The sequence below is a fragment of the Coloeus monedula genome (genome assembly GCF_965178545.1).
Source record: "Coloeus monedula genome assembly, chromosome: 16".
Lineage (NCBI taxonomy): Eukaryota > Metazoa > Chordata > Aves > Passeriformes > Corvidae > Coloeus > Coloeus monedula.
In genome coordinates, this window is record NC_138796.1 from 8,001,088 (window position 1) to 8,017,254 (window position 16,167).

General features: G+C 47.5%; 1 protein-coding gene across 1 annotated transcript; it reads left to right on the forward strand.

Moving 5' to 3' along the window:
- Positions 1-15,373: 15,373 nt before the first annotated feature.
- On the forward strand, positions 15,374-16,103 carry GNG13 (G protein subunit gamma 13; the record flags this gene model as incomplete). Its single annotated transcript, XM_082292168.1, has 2 exons — positions 15,374-15,471; positions 15,998-16,103. 2 exons carry the CDS (start codon positions 15,374-15,376, stop codon positions 16,101-16,103), a joined length of 204 nt encoding a protein of 67 aa, XP_082148294.1.
- Between the last annotated feature and the right edge of the window lie 64 nt (positions 16,104-16,167).

Here is a 16,167-nt window from a genome sequence, read left to right on the forward strand (position 1 = left end):
AACCTAAAGCCTGGGCTTTGGGGTGGGTTTGGATAGGATATTGGGAAGGAATCCTTCCTTGAGGGGGTGGGCAAGCCCTGGCACAGGGTCCCAGAGAAGCTGGGGCTGCCCCTGGATCCCTGGAAGCATCCAAGGCCAGGCTGGATGGGGTTTGGAGCAGCCTGGGATAGTGGGAGGTGTTGGGATTGGAACTGGATGATTTTAAGGTTCCTTCCAACCCAAACCATTCTGGGATTCTGTGTTTTTGCTGATTTGTTTCTTAGAATGAGTTTCAGCTCAGTGTTAGAAGCCTTTAAAATCCCCAGAGTATTGGTTGTGCAAGCACCTTCTCACAGGGTTGGAGATCCTTTGAAGGCAGGGCTGGGCTCTTGGTTGCTGTCAAGCTGTAGGATGGCCACAGTTACTACTTGTTTAGGAAGTCCATCATTGCAAACCCCTGATCTTACAGGCCACTTGACTTTCTCAGGTATTCTGATGTTTTCGAGATGGTAACAAGATTTTTAAATCAGGCAGAACAAGAAAGCCCCAAAGCTGCTGCTGTCATGCTCCTGGGAGCAGCTAAACAGATTGCCCTGCACAAAGACCCTGCTGTGTAAGTACCCGGGCCCACAGAGAGTGGGGATCTGCCTTTTTTCCTCCAGGGGAGGGGAATTAGACAATCCTGGGGTGTTGTTTATTAGGGGTGAGCAGTGTAAAACCCCCAGCGTGGGCTGCAGCACAGTGAGAGGAAGAAGAACACACTGAGGGAGAAGTGGGATTGGGTACAGGAAGGATTTGGGAGAAAAGAGGTTGAAGGTTGGATGTGAGAGGGAGAAGTTAAGCAGCAATGAATGTTTGAGATCACTTTAAAAATCCCTGCCAAGGGGATCAGCAAAAGCCAGATTTAATAGTAAACAGCACAATTGGTTGGCGATAGTCGCTGTACTGCTTTCAGGACAGTTTACACACAACAAGGGAAAACAGCAACAAAACCAAACAGAATCCAGGCATTCAAAAAGGGAAACGAACTGAGAACTACTGTGGGGACTGTGTGAGAGAAGGAATAGTGAGGGCAGAGATAAAAAGGAACAGGGCCTTAAAAGCTTAACAGCACTCACACTTACCAGTACTGTAATTTAACTTACACCTTAAGCTTAACAGTTCAACAAAGAAACAGCACTCAAACCTAACTGAAGCTTAACTTAAAAGTTAACCTTAACAATTTAAGAGGAATAACACTTAACAGCATTTAACCTAACTTAAAACTTCAAAGTTACACTTAGCAGCTCAGCAAAAGAACGCTTTTCAACAACACAGAGAGCTTTGCTTTGCAAAAACCTGAACATTTTGTGGCTTATATTCAGGGGGTTTGGTAAAAGAGAAAGAAATGATGTCTAGATTGGTTTGACAGGCCAGAAACAGCAGCTCCCCTGCAATTCCTGCTGAGGAATTACCCAGGATTGCAAGGAGCAGGCTGGATTTGTAATCTGGGAAGGTCTTTCCTTCTACACTGACAGTGGTTAAGCCCTGCTGGAAGCACTGGGAATTTTGCACTCTGTTTTGCACTTCAGCACTTGTTTCACTCTTTGCAGTAATTTTCATCAGCATGCCAGCTTCCAAGACATTTTCTTCAACAGTTGAGTACAGAGAAGGGGAAAAGGCAGGAAAAGAAGCCAGGCATTAATTAGTGCTGGTTTTTTCCTGTCTTAGGAGCTGTCAGAACCTTGGCCACACTGCTTCCCTAAGGATTGCTGTCCCATTTCTGTTCCAAAGGTAAGATCGGTTTCTTTGCTGGCTGCAAACTTTCTGCTTGGCTTTAAAATACTTTCCAGATGACAAATCTTGTGTTCAGGGGCACATGGGGTGTTGTGGGAGGCCAGAGCAGGTTGTGGTTGTTGCACCAAGGAGTAAATAGTGGCTGGGAGAGGTCACAGCAGCAGCCTGGCAGCACTGGGATGGAGCGTGGAAAAGTTCTTCCAGAGGCTGGAGAATGAGGACACCCAGCTCCCTTGGCTTAATTCACTTCCCATTTTAGCTCTATCCTTCACCTTTCCCCCCAAATTCACTTACCACAGAAGGTTGATGAGTGAAGAATTAACTTCTTTCAAACCCAGTTCTGTATTCTCACCTTCTCTGTAACTAATGACAAATACAACCTAAATTCTTCAGCAGCTTTCATTTTAAAGTGCTGTTCTTGATTTTTATAATTTTTTACTTGGAAAGAACAGGGGGAGAGTTTCTTTACTTCCCTCCCAAAATTTTAAAGAGTAAACGCTTCTTCCTTATCTCCACTTACCAGTTAATACAGAAACAGTTCCAGTAGCAGGGAAGGTGCAGGAGCTCAGGTCCAGCACAGTTTGAAGTGTTTCCTGTACAAATTCCTTGGAGATCTTTGTTTTAAAGCTTAAAGCCCACAGAACCTAGGTTTTAAAAATAACAGCACAAGAATAATTTCATTATTCACTACAAAACTTAAAGCAGAAATTCACAGATCCGAACAAAAAGAAACCCAAACTCATCTAGTTTCCCATATGATTAAACAAGAAAACTTGTTAGTAACTCACCTCAGTTTAAAAGACTCTTTTTAAATTGTTTTTCTTCTCAAATCACAGAATCACAACCCGACTTCAGAGGATGCTGGTGTTGTGTGACTTTCCAAAAATTCTCTGTGAAAAGTTTGTTGCATTTTTTCAGTCCATCTCCCTTCCCTGCCACTGTTACGCCTTCTCAAACAGGTGAGTTCTTGGGCCTCTAAATATATTTGGATCCAGTTGCCTGTGGAATGTTCTTCCCCTGATAATAAAAGTGGGAGCATTTTAGAGGAATATTTCAGTATTTGCTGCTTTCCCTGTTTGTTGTTTGATGCTGTGACTGAGCTGTTCTCCCTAAAGTTTTTTTTTCCCCCAGAATTGAGCTCTAAACCCCAAAATGTTTTATTAATCAAACTTCACGATCCTTAAAGGAGATAAAGTGATGTACAATCAAAACATAGTTAAAAAACTGACTTTCTTTTTGTCCTTCCAGCTTGAATGTTGTGCCCTGGGACCACGTGTTACTGACCACAGTTTTAAAAGGCCAGAACCCAACTGGGCAGAGGAGACAGAAAGGAAGGAAAATGTACCTGTGGGAAGCACTCCCTGTCGTGGAGGCTCGAGTGGAGAAGCTGCTGGACAAAAAGAAGTGAGATTGGTTTGACTTTTTCATTTTGGGAATTCAGTTCCTGTATTTTGGCTGCTCTATACCTCTGCACTTTGGGGAAACACAAAACAAAGATTGTTTTATATTTTTTTCATCTCCCTAACAAGGCCAGGAGCCTTTGGAAGTTTCTCAAAGCCATTTGAATGCCTCAGGACCAAAAAAATATGGCTGGAGTTGGCCCATTTCTGTGTTTCCATAAACCCTGCAGGTTTTGCATGTTGACTTTTCAAACAATTTCTCTTCATGACAAGTAGAAGACAGCCAGAAAAATGTGTTCTGGGTCTTCAGAGGGCTGTACTCCAGAAAATCCAATATTCAAAAGAACCCAGTCCACTTAAAGAATTCAAGTGAAAGGCAACCTCTGGTTTGATTTTGCCAGAGTTGAGATAATCTGGGAATAACTCCTAGGAATTTATTTCCAGCTGTCTCTTGCTGCCAGCTGGGTTTGTACCCTGCTGTGCAATGTCTCTTGTGTGGGAAGCTCTCCTGCTTTGTTTCATTCATTGTAGGAAATATTTGACCTGTGCAGAGTTTTGCACTTCTTCCCCTTCCTTCTCACCTTCTGATTTTTCCCCAGATACAGGGAAGTTGTTCGGTACCTGAGAGCTGTGAAATGCAATGAAAACCAAAGGTAAATGGCCTTTCCCCTCTCTTTTCCCCCCTCTCTTTTCCCCCTTTCCTTTTCCCCCCTCTTCAGTGGTCAAGCACAATCAGATCTATCCATACATCCTATAAAAACCTCATCCTAATGAATCCCAAACCTTCATTTCCTCTTCCCAGGCTACGAGACCTTCAGGATATGATCCCCTTCTACCTGTGCAAAACTGGGAATTTCCTGGATGCTGCCCATTCCCTGCTGTTCCCTGTGAACAGCCTGGCCTCCTGCTCTGCCTGCAGGATCACTCCCTGCCAGTTCAAGGTTTACCTCAAGATATTCAGGACAGGCTGTGTTCCCTCTGGGAATGACATGCTGGAGACAGGGCCCTGGGTTACAGCTGGCAAGTGTCATTTCTTCCTTCCTTGCACTGAGAACTTCATTACAGCTTTTAATTGGCACTCAAATGAGTGACATTCTGAGCCCAGCTAGGAACTGGGTGAGGGTGGGGAGGCCCCTGGATCCCTGGAGGTGTCCCAGGCCAGGCTGGGTGGGGCTTAGAGCAGCCTGGGATGGTGGAAGGTGTTGGGTTGGAACTCAATGAGCTTTGAGGTCCTTTCCAGCCCAAACCTTGAAAACACCAGGCAGGAAGGATGACTTTGTACTGGAGCATGAATTTACTCCCTCAAAGTGCTCATTTTGTCAGCTGTGAGATTCTGCTGAAAGCAAAGTAAGAGAAAGCATTAAAAGAAAATCTAAAGCCCTTCATTCCCTCCCAGTGTTGCTGCTGTCAGTGGGGGACTTGGCTTTATGTCTCAGCCATGACCTTGAGGAGAAAACTCCCTGCTGGGAAATGTTTCATCATCAGAGTCATTAACTCGGCCTCTGATAATTGTCATCATCTGTCCTGGGGATTGCTGCCTCTCAGGGTGTCTTCTGCCATGAAAGATTTATTTGGGAGTTGTTCCCTACTGGCAGAATTTTTGGAAGTGTGAGATCCCTGAGTGTGGTGTGATGTCCACAGCAAACACTTCCTTTGGGATCACCTGCTGGGATGGCTCAGTCTGGACTCTGTCCAGTTCTTTGCAGCTTTCCAGAACTGTGTTTTGTAGTTGGGATTTATCTATTCTCCCAACAAACCTGTGTAAAATAGCTGTAAACACTTGGTGTCTGTGTGAGGTTCCTGTAGAAACAGATCTGTGACTAAATTAATACCCTATCTGGGATCCTGCTGTGGTGTTATGAGGGGTAGGGAAGATCTGGGTTTGATTCTTTTCATTTCCACTCCTGCAGGCTCTCCCCTGAAGAACAGCATGCTAATGAAGCAGGCACTCAAACTGCTGTACAGCAGCAAGGCACTCTACAGGAATGTGAGTGAGGCCAAAATTCCCTCTTCTGTCCTGTTCCCACTCCTTGAGAGTGCAAGGATTTACTCTGAGACCCCTTTTCTCTCTGAATTGTTCACCCCTCTGAACACATTTCACTTTGTAAGACAAAAGTTGTGTTGTTTTCCAGGTCAAATGTTGGAGTTCCTTCATCATGATTTTGAGCAGTAGCGATCTGCTGGAAAAGAGGGGGCACCTCCTTCCCTTACCCTTGGAAGAGCCCCCACTTGGCTTCCAAGAGGTACCAAACAGTGCTGGGAGGTGGGAGAATCTCTTGGCTTGGGTTTAGACAAGATTCCACAGGATGTGGGAATTGGCTGCTTCTCCCAAATGCCAAAGTTAACTTCCAGTGCCTCATGCAGTGCTGCTGTGCCAGGGGTAACTCTGCAGGCTGGTGGGATTCAGGAATGTTAAAGGCAGCTGGAAATGGGTTCGTTCTGCTCCCAGCTCAGTGCCTGGGACTGAGTCTGGATCTATTGAGATGGATCAGATCATAAAGGGCCTGGAGAAGGGGGAGTGGATTCCACTGCCAGAGGGCAGGGAGAGATGGGAAATCGGGGGGGAATTCCTCCCTGTGAGGGTGGGGAGGGCCTGGCACAGGGTGCCCAGAGAAGCTGGGGCTGCCCCTGGATCCCTGGCAGTGTCCAAGGCCAGGTTGGACAGGACTTGGAGCACCCTGGGATAGTGGAAGGTGTCCCTGGCCATGGTAGGGGGTGGCATGGGGTGATTTTTCCAACCCAAACCATCTTGGCCCTACAAAAATGAAGAGTTTATTCGATAGGGTTTGGTCGGTGCTGGAGAGCCTCAACTTCCCCTGAGTGTGATGTGGAACAGGGACCATCATCTGCAAAAATGCTGAAAAAAATCACTGAAAAGCACCTTAAACCCCCATCTCTGGCACTGTTTGGGGTTTGTCTGGGGAGGATCTGACACCCTCCTCCCTTCTGTCTCCTTGCAGCGTGTGCTGGCTGCCAGTGCCAGCATTTTGGAGGATCTCAGGGCTGGAGTTAATGTCTCTTTACCATCTGCTGTTTTCTCTGCTCAGGTGAGTGATGGCAGCAAGGCAATTTATCCCTTGTGCTATATTTAAGACACAGCTGCAGTGAAAAATGTTGGGGCATTAAAAAAAGCTTTTAAGAGGGGCCTGGAAGGTATTTTTTGGGAGGAGGATCATTTTAAGATTAGCACAGTCTAAACTCTGGAGCAGATTTGAAGGTGAGAACTGAGAGTCTGTTCTGCTCTAGACATCTTCAATCCAGGAGGAGTCTTTATCCCTGTCCAAATTTATAGATTTATAAAGGAGCAGGGCTGGAAATAATTGATTGTGTCTTAACAACTCCCAGGGTTTGGTTCAAACAGGACACTGTCCTTTGGGGCTTGTCTCAAAACTCAGAACTGCCCAAAAGTTCTAAATTTCTTTTCAATTAAGGGTTTCAAGTATGTGGAACCTGTTTGAAGGTGGCAAGAAAAATACTCCATATTCAATGCAGTCATCTAAGGAGCTGCCTTATTCTTTTTTACTTCTTTGGAGGAAATTTTAGTTTATTCTCCAAATATGTAACTCCTGAGCTGAATTTTTTCCCCTTTAATTCCCTATTTCTGCTCTTGAGCTGATTTTTTTTCCCCCTTTAATTCCCTGTTGCTGCTGCTGTATGAGATTTCATGTTTCTGTGAGCACTTTGAGAGCACCAGAAATAAATGCTGCAGAAACAAAGTCCCTGTTCCATTCCCATTTTTAACTCTTGGTAAGGTTCTTGTGGATTTGTTGTGTGGCCTCCAAGCTCTCTGGCTGAACTGGAATCACTCAGTGCTGGTTTTAATGGATGCAGTGGATAAATAAAGGGAAATAGGCTTTTAAAGAATTTCTTTCCTTGTTGCTGTGTCTTGTGTAGCTGGAACACGAGGCTTCTCTCATCCTGGCAGTGCAAGCAATGCAACAGATGCTTTATTGTGAGCTTCCCCACCTGACTTCCTTCTTAGAGATCGTTCTGGCTTTTGGGGTGAGTCCTGGAAACTGATTCCTGTTCTAAGACATCAAAGGAAATTACGTTAAGAATCTCCGTGACACCATCCTGGAGGTTTAGGCGCTTTAACTTGGCTTTGCTTTGATTTTTATGTCATTCTTGACTCTGAGGTTAAATCACTGACCATATTTTGTCTCTTCCAAGAAAAACTTCTGGGCTCTGAGGCTGTTGCTGGACCAACTTTCCTGTGAGGAGCACATCCTCTGTGGCACTGCCAACCTGCTTTTGAGGGATTTGAGTCGGGAGAAAGCCATGATGCTGCAAGTGTGAGTCAGCCCCTGCTCCCAGTGCCTGTCTGACCACGGAAATCCAGCAGAGGGCTAATCCCGAGCTCCTGGGAAGCCAGGCACTTGGGCTGAGTCAGGGATGCAAATCCCAGGAATGCACAGGTGCAGCTGTCCCAACAGCTGCTGGTTTTGTCCTTCAGGTGGCAGAACCTGGGCCCCCAGTACGTGGGGGAGTTCCTGTGCCTGTTCCTGACGTGCAGACACAAGAGGATGCAATCCGTGGGGCTCTTCACCCTCAACGTGATCATCGACAACCTGCACGTGTGAGTGGCGGCTGCCCCAGGGCCACCTGCAAATCCTGCACTTGCACCACTGAGGGGAGAGTTTTTATCCCTCCCTGTTCTTAGCAGTGGGAAAGACATGGAATATGGTGGGTTTTTGGGGAGATTTGGAATTATCCCTGTTGCAGCTTCCCAGTGCTTAATGTTACGGAAAACGCATTGGGAGCTCTTGGCAATCCTGGCAGCTGTCAGATGAGGAGATTTTAAATATCTCTGTCGCCACCAACAGCCAAAATGCCTTGAGTTAAGGCTTAGAGCAAAGCAGTTCCTGGGTGTGACACTGGATGAAACTTGCTTTAGAGAAAAGTAGCCCAAAATGGTTATTAGTGTGTCTCTGCACGATCACTCTGGGTGTGCAGGTGTCTTAAACTTGGAACAAAAATCATCACGTGGTGGTGAGAGCAAGCCCTCAGCAAAGAGGGAAGATTTGGGAATGTATTGATGCTCCTAAAGGGAGAAGAGCCCCTTGGCTCTGCAGCAGCTCAGAGCCTCAGTGGGTGAGGAAACTACACTTTTTCAGAGCTCTGAGTGCTTTTATAAATGATATATATTATAAATGATAATAAACCAGTGAAAGCACTGTCTGTGTGGGATCCTTGCTCTCCTGCATCCTGCAGGGAAGTCTTAGAGTGATAGATTTCAATATATTGATAGAACAGTTGGTAAAATCAATTGACTCTGTGGTTGGGGGGTAGAGAATTTGCTTCTCTGGCACTTAGGAGCTGATGGCAGCAGAGAATTCCCCTCTTGGTTACTGTCCTACGTGAAATCATGGATGTGCCATCCTCACTCACTCATTGTGCACGAGCTAAGCTGCATTTAACTAATTTACAGTTCCATGAATTTTCCCTTTTGGATTTCTTTCTTATCCTTCAGCAGTGAGCCAAGAGAATGTGATGAAATTCTCTTTCTTCTGGTTTTTGTCTTAATTATTTTATCTTAATTATATCTGAAACCACCTTGGTTTGGAACTGCATGAGAGTTGTTGGGTTTTTGTAGATTTTTGAGTAATGCAAAGCCAGGAGTGGCTGCAGCTGTGGCCAGCTGTGTCCCTGAGAGGGAATAAGTGGGAATTTCTCTCTGTTTCAGATGTTCCTGGATTAAGCAGCTCTGCACCTTTTTCCATGACTCGGTGAGTATCCCAGTATTTGTAGGAGTTAACAACAAAGCAGATCAATGACAGGGATATCCCTTATCAATGAGATATGGAAATGCATCATTTTGTATAAAAAACCATTCCTGAAGGGAACTGATTGTGTTTTGTCTCTTCCCAGGGGTTGAGGCAGCTCCCCTTTGGCACTACAGTTCACCACGAAGTTTCGAAGTTCGTCAGTGCTTTTGAGAAACTGTAGTTTGGACAAAACCCTTGGGAATATTTTCCAGTTGTTTTCTGTCCGAGCAGTCTGTTCCTGGAGTTCCTCGGGTTTGCTTTGGTTGTCACCTCCAGGAACGATCAACTGAAAGCTCACTTTCTGGCTTTGGCGTGGGAACAGAGCCATTTTGGGGAGTTTCTTGCAGTTCCACATATTAAGGAGTTGTTGGAAGAGGCAGCAGGTTGGAGTTGTTTTCAGAAGCTGGTCCATGGGGATCCTGAGGAAAGCAGGGAAACATGGATGGAGCAGGAAGCACCAAAGAGTTTTTCCTCATGTTGGGGCACAAACCTTGCAGGAGGCAACTGCTGAGAGGGAAAAGCTTAAACCAGGAAAACAGGGAGTTTAAAACTCCCTCTGCAGCAGTTTGGGGTCAAGTGCTGTTGGAACACCTTTGATTTTGGGTTTAATTCTAAACGAAGAGCCACTCTTGAGGCTGAAAGATAAAACTGAGCTTTACTTTCTTCAAACAACCCCAGTGAAGGAGGCCTGGGGCAGTGAAGAGCTGAGTTTGTGTAAATAATCCAGATTTCAGGCTGGGCTTATATTTTCTGCTGAACTTAAGGTTTAGATTGGTGCTGGTGGCTCTGTGCATTTCCCAAATCCTAATTCTGGTGGGAATTTTGAGTTCACTCTGAGCTGGGCTGGTGAAAGAACTGTTTGGAGCCTGGTTTGGGCTGTCTGCCCCACTGGGATCCCTCTCTGCACTGCCTGGGCAGGCAGGAAAACAAACCTTAATATGTGACCAACTGCACTTTGCACATTTCTAGGGGGTTGGGGGCTTTGGCAGCTCTTGTGAGCCCCAAGTTTTGTACAAAAAAAAAAAGAAAATGCACCTGGATCGAAATTTGACACCTTGTTAATTAAAACTGCAAGTTCTATTGTTGCATTGGGACTTTGGGTGGTTTCTTGCTTGTTTGCTTGGTTTGGGGTGGGATTTCTGGGGTTGGATTTTGTTTGGGGTGGTTTTTTTGTTTGTTTGATTTTTGGAGTTTATTATTTGGTTTTTGGGGGGATTTTTAAGTCCTGTTTTTTGCTGGGGGTTGGGTTTTTTGTAATTGTTTTTTTTTTTTTTTTTTGCTTTGGGTTGATTTTGTTTGGGGGATTGGGTTTTGGTTGGGTGGTTTGTTTTGTTGGTTTTTTTTTTTTTTGAGGGGTTGGGGGTTTTTTGGGTTTGTTTAGGGGTTTTGGGGGGTGTTGATGGTTTTTTAGGAAGTTGAGGGGTTTTAGGGGGGAGGGGTTTTTTTGGTTTAAGGATTTTTTGTGGGGTTGAGATTTCTCTTCAAGTGTTGTGGTTTTGGTTTGGGTTTGTTTGTTTTCTTTTTTTTTTTGTGGTTTGGATTTTTGGCTTTGGGTTGGACTGGGCCAGGGTGAGTCTCCTCCAGATCCCCCCATTCTAGAGGTGCTTTGTCACCCCTTCCAGCCTGGATTTCTTTCCCCTGGCACAGAAAAATCTGGGAAGTGCTTCTTTCCTGTAAGTAAACACATCTCCATTATTTATCCCCTGCTGAATTTTAATGTCTTAGAGCAGCCCTATGGATCCTATAGATAATGATTTAATCTTTTATGGATGAGAAAAGCCTTTTCTGGAGCTCTGCACTTCACTTTGGGCTGGTGGGGAGCATCTCCCTGAGCCTGGAGTCAGCCTGAAGGGAGGCTGAGCTTTGCTCCAGGTAAAGCAGAGAGGAACAGAGCCCATTAAAAATGGAAAAGTGGCCTTTGGAGCAGGAAATGGGCCCCTGGAGCTGCCTCATCCCAATATTGGAGCAACCACAGCTCTGCTGCTTCAGCAAGGGGCTGCCAAGCAGGAAAGAGCAGAGCTGTGAGGAAGTGTCTGCACCAAAAGTGGAATTTCACCAGAAAATGGTGAATTTAGGGGATTTTCCTGAAGTCAGGAGTGGGAATCTCCTCAGCAGCTGCAGGGGAGGGCTGTGCCTGCCCTGGCTGGGGGCAGCAGTGTCCCCTGTGCTGGGTCTGTGCACACCCTGCAGCACGGAGAGGGTCTTTAAACACTAATTGCTGACGTTTCTAATTAATTGCTTCAAATTGCTGCACTTATGCCAGTGTAGTGAACAGAAATCCATCCACTCCTGGCATATTTAAGAAACATTTCCACGGCGTCCTGCCCTGACAGGGCTCTGACACCCTCAGCCCACCACCTTCATCTGCTGGTAGAGGCTGTGGTTGGTGCCTGGCTCTCCGTGAAAACTCTGGAATTGGGGATGGAACATTTCTGGCATGGCACAAACAGGAGGGAGCTGGGAAAGGGGCTCAGCCTGGGGAGGAGGCGGCTCAGGGGGAGCCTTGTGGCTCTGCACAAGTCCCTGACAGGAGCGGGCAGCCGGGGGGGACAAGGGACAGCAGGAGAGGGAACGGCCTCAGGCTGTGCCAGGGAAGGCTCAGGTTGGATATTGGGGAAATTCCTCCACAGGAAGAGCTGGGAGGAAGCCAGAGCCATCCCTGGAATGTTCAGAACAGGAGGGAATGTGGGCTCTGGAGCAGTGACCACGTGGGGATTAACGAAAGGTTGGACTTTGAGGTCTTTTCTAACCTGGGCCTCCCCTGGCACAGTTTGAGGCCGGTCCCTCTCCTCATGTCCCTTGTCCCCCCCTGGCTGTCCCCTCCTGTCAGGGAGTTGTGCAGAGCCACAGGGTCCCCCTGAGCTCCTTCTCCCCAGGCTGAGCCCCCTCCCTGGGCCCTGCCCTGACAGTGGCACCCCCAGCACCCCCTTCCCTGTCCTTGGCCCTAATAAGGTGGGGACAGTGCTGAGGAGCGGGATTGAGGCCCTGCCCAGCTCCCTGGCATCACAAGGACTTTTCCAGCTGCCCTCCCAGCCAGAACTACTCGGCTTTAATACCAGGACTATGGAAAATGCCAGATTAACAGATGGCTGCGCTCATTAATATTGCAGAACTGGGGGAGTTCATCATTCTGTAATCTCCAAAGCCCGGGGGGTGGCGAGGGGAATGCTGGCCCCATCTGCGGCTGGGACTGCACCCTGAATCCCTGGAATCACACACCCTGCTCCTGCCTGGAGCTGCTCCTAGAGCATGGGATGGACCTGGATTCCTAAATTCCCTGTCCCGCTCAGCCCCGGCTGCCGTCAGCTCATGGAAAATCCCGGGAATCCAAATCCCGGGAATCCATCGCCCATCCCCGCCGTGACTTTGCCGTTAAAGCCGAGCCTTTCCCGTGCCCGGGGAGGCAGCGCAGGGATTGGGATGGATGCCAACATCGGGATAATCCCTGGGATCGCGGACCCCCCGCAGCAGCCGCGGGATTTGGGATGTTCCCAACAAAGCAGATCCCAGGGTTTGCCCCCACACAGCTCCATGGATCCCGGCTGATTCCCAGCCTCTGGCAGCCTCCCGGCCAGGAGGAGCCCGCTGGCTCCAGGAGGCTGCCCGGGAGCTCTTCCATGGATCCAGTGGGAATCCAGGGCTGGAGGGGAGCCCAGGGCACCATCCTGCTCCTGGCACTTCACGGGGGCAGACAGGCGACATTATTTATTAATATATTTTAATATTTTATATATATATGTATCCTATATATGTCCTACAGGATGCCTCTTTCAGTAAACCTTTATTTATGTTTATGTTTATAATTGTTTATATTTATGCTTATATTTATGTTTATTATGATTCTTATTAATTTTTTTCTATTTATTTTTATATTTATTTTTATATTTATTATATTTATTTTTATTTACTATTTATATTTAGATCTATTTTATATGTATATATTTATCTTTTCATATATACACATGAATGGAAACATACCTGTATACATTATACGTGTATATATGTATTTTTATACATTATATATTATCCAGACTACATAAAAAGCATTATAAATCTGATCTAGAAATTGGATCATACCTACATAAACACCTATATGCAATAGGAATTTATTTTCCACTGCAATACATATATGTATATATATATATATATATATTATATATATATATAATATATAATATATAATGTATAAAAATACATATATACATATATATATATATATAATGTGTATGTGTAAATATAAATATATATATATATATACACTCTCTGGTCTTTGTATGTGTGTATATATGCACATATATTTTATATTATTATATATACTAAAATAAAATATAATTTATATAAATATATATATTACTTACTATATAAAATATGTATTATTTAAAATAGAATTATATATAATTAAAAATAGAATTATATATAATAAAAATACCAACCCAAACCATTCCTTGATTCTATGATTCTCTTATGTATATAAAATATGTTATAGTAAAATATATATATTATCATATTATTTATTCTGTCACATTTATAGATATGTAATTGTATATACATATAATCTTACATATATGTTATAATATAGAATATATGATTTTTATTATTTTTTATATATATTTCACCCTTGTTTCATCTCTTCTCCCAGGGAATTTGGTCCCTCAGGAATCCAGCCCCAGCTGGTTTGGGTGGAATTAGCCCAACCCAGCCCAGGTGTGATGCGGGGAACAAAATCCTATATTAAATGCGTATTTATAGGATTTATAGGTATATAAATATCACATATTGATTCCCCTGGGGGCGGATTTGGGTGGGGTTTGCTTTGTGCAAACCTTGTTTGGATTTTTTTAAGCAACAACTTTTACCCAAAGTTTATTTTCAATACGTTAATGGGGGGGGGGATGTCACACCTCTGTTTTCCCATCAGTTATTTGGCTTTAATCAATTCCCAACTCTTCTGGGGTTTTTGTCCTTCCCTACAACTCCCCCGTCAATAATTCTGTAACGCTGCCCTTCTCCCCTCGCACTGCCCCTACCCTTTCACCCGCCAGATGTTCAGCCCCAGCTGCTCCCTTTTGCCATTTCTCCTTCTTTTATTTTTTCCCTTTTTTTATTCCCAGCCCCTGTCCAACCTCTCCAGCTCCTCCAGCACCAGGAAAGTGGGAAGAACCACAAGATCCAGGGGCAGCAGAGAGGGAAAGCCACGGCAGGGATGCGGACGGCAGGGATGCGGACGGCAGGGATGCGGGTAGCAGGGATACTGGCAGCAGGGATGCGGGGCCTCCCTGGGGGTGTCCCACACCCATCCCCCTCCTTCCCTCCGGTCCCTCCGGATCGTGGGGAAGCCGGGATAACCCAATTCCGGAGCCCGGCCGCCGCGTACCAGGACGTGCCTTCATCCGGGGCGCTCCAGCGGAGCCAAATCCCCCGGGAGCGGCGGGGGGAGGACGCTCCCGTTATCCGGCTCCAGCCGCACCAGCCGTGCATTAATAGATTATCCCGAGCATTTGGGATCGCCAGGAGCCAGGGAAGCGCTCGCGGGAGGAACACGGGCAGAGCCAGGCCGGCGGACACGGCCCCGTTTGCCTCTGCTGCCGGCATTCCCAACACAGGTGGGAGCGGGACGCGCTGGGAATGTGCCGGGATGGCTGGAGCGGGATCGGGGTGCTGCTCCCGGGGAGGCCGGAGCGGCCATGGGGCTGATCCCGCTCCCGGCTGGAGTTCTGGGGGATGCCAAAGCTGGGATGGAGCGGGGCTGGGATGGAGCCGTGCCCGGGACAGGATTTCACCTTCCCAGCACCTCGAGCCCTTGCCTGACCTTCTGCCGGAGCTGGGGCACCCCTGGGCTTCATCACCCCGGGCTGGGGAAGGTCCCCTTGTGCTGCCAGTTTTTGGGGTGGCACGGGGTGCCAGGTGCTTGTCCCCCCAGCTTCTGTGCCTCAGTTTCCCCATCACACCCGTCCTCCCCCAGGGGCACTGCTGGGGGCAGTGGGGTGGGGGATACAGACGGGTTTGCTCTGCTCCCCAAATCAGCGCTGGCCACCCCGTGAGCCGTGTCCAGGGTTCATCACCCAGCGTGTGGATGCCCCAAATCCCTCCTGGTCCCTTCACAGCCGTGGCCAGGAAGGAAAAGGACAAACTCCCCTGTTCCCAAACAGCCTCTGGCTGCTGTTTGCTGCTCCCCACCCCGAGCGATGCCACCACCCAAATTTCAGTCAAATCTGGCTCAGTCCCTGGGTTTTGCATGAGAGGGGCACTGGGCAAACTCTGACTCAACCAAAACAACCCCAAAAGCTCCAGGAGCCTTTGGCCGCTCCATTGCGAGGTTGGAAACCTCCCCCAGAGCCTGGGCCATGCTGTCCCCATCCTGGGGGATCCTTTGGGGTGCAGGCTTGAGGGATCACGGCAGGATAAGGCACCAAAATCCCTGTTCCCAGCCCAACGGAGCCCTCGGAGAGCGCCATGGACGAGTGGGATCTCCCACAGTGGAAAAAAGAGGTGGAAAGCCTCAAGTACCAGCTGGCCTACAAGAGGGAGATGTCCTCCAAGACCATACCTGAGTGAGTGGCTGCTCCCCTTCCCTTCTCCTCCCCACCCTCCCTCCCATCCCTGTGTCCCCAAGAGCAGAATCCACCCCCAATATCCCCTCTCAAAGCCCTGGGTGCTCCCAGATGAGATTTTCCCTTTATGGATCTCCAAACCCTCCAAGCCCCAGGGGCAGAACCCCCCTGCTGGCCCCAGAGCCCCCCTGTGCCGACCCCTTTCCAGCGGTGGCTGGGATGTGGCAGCACCGTGGCACCTCCTGACCCATGGGTGACCCCAGCAGCCCCCCAGGGTGCAGATCCCCCCTTTTCCAGAGCTCAAGACTCAAAACCAAAGTCATGGATGGCTCTTTTCCCTCCCAGCTGTGTCCCTGAGCTGGGAACACCCCCATTTCCCCACCCCCCCCCAGCATCATTCCCAGTGTATCAGGGCCCATCCCAGGTTTCCCCCCACCAGAGCAGGATTTACCCCGGCCCCAAATCCCCCTCTTGGCTGCCCTGAACCCCCCTGGGGCTGTGCCCACCCTCCCTCCCCTCTCTGCAGGTTTGTGAAGTGGATCGAGGATGGCATTCCTGAAGATCCCTTCCTGAACCCAGAGCTGATGAAGAACAACCCCTGGGTGGAGAAAGGCAAATGCACCATCCTCTGAGGGCTCCCCCCTGCTGAGGGGATGTTCCATTAGTTAGTTCCAATTCCAACATGAGAACCTGAAC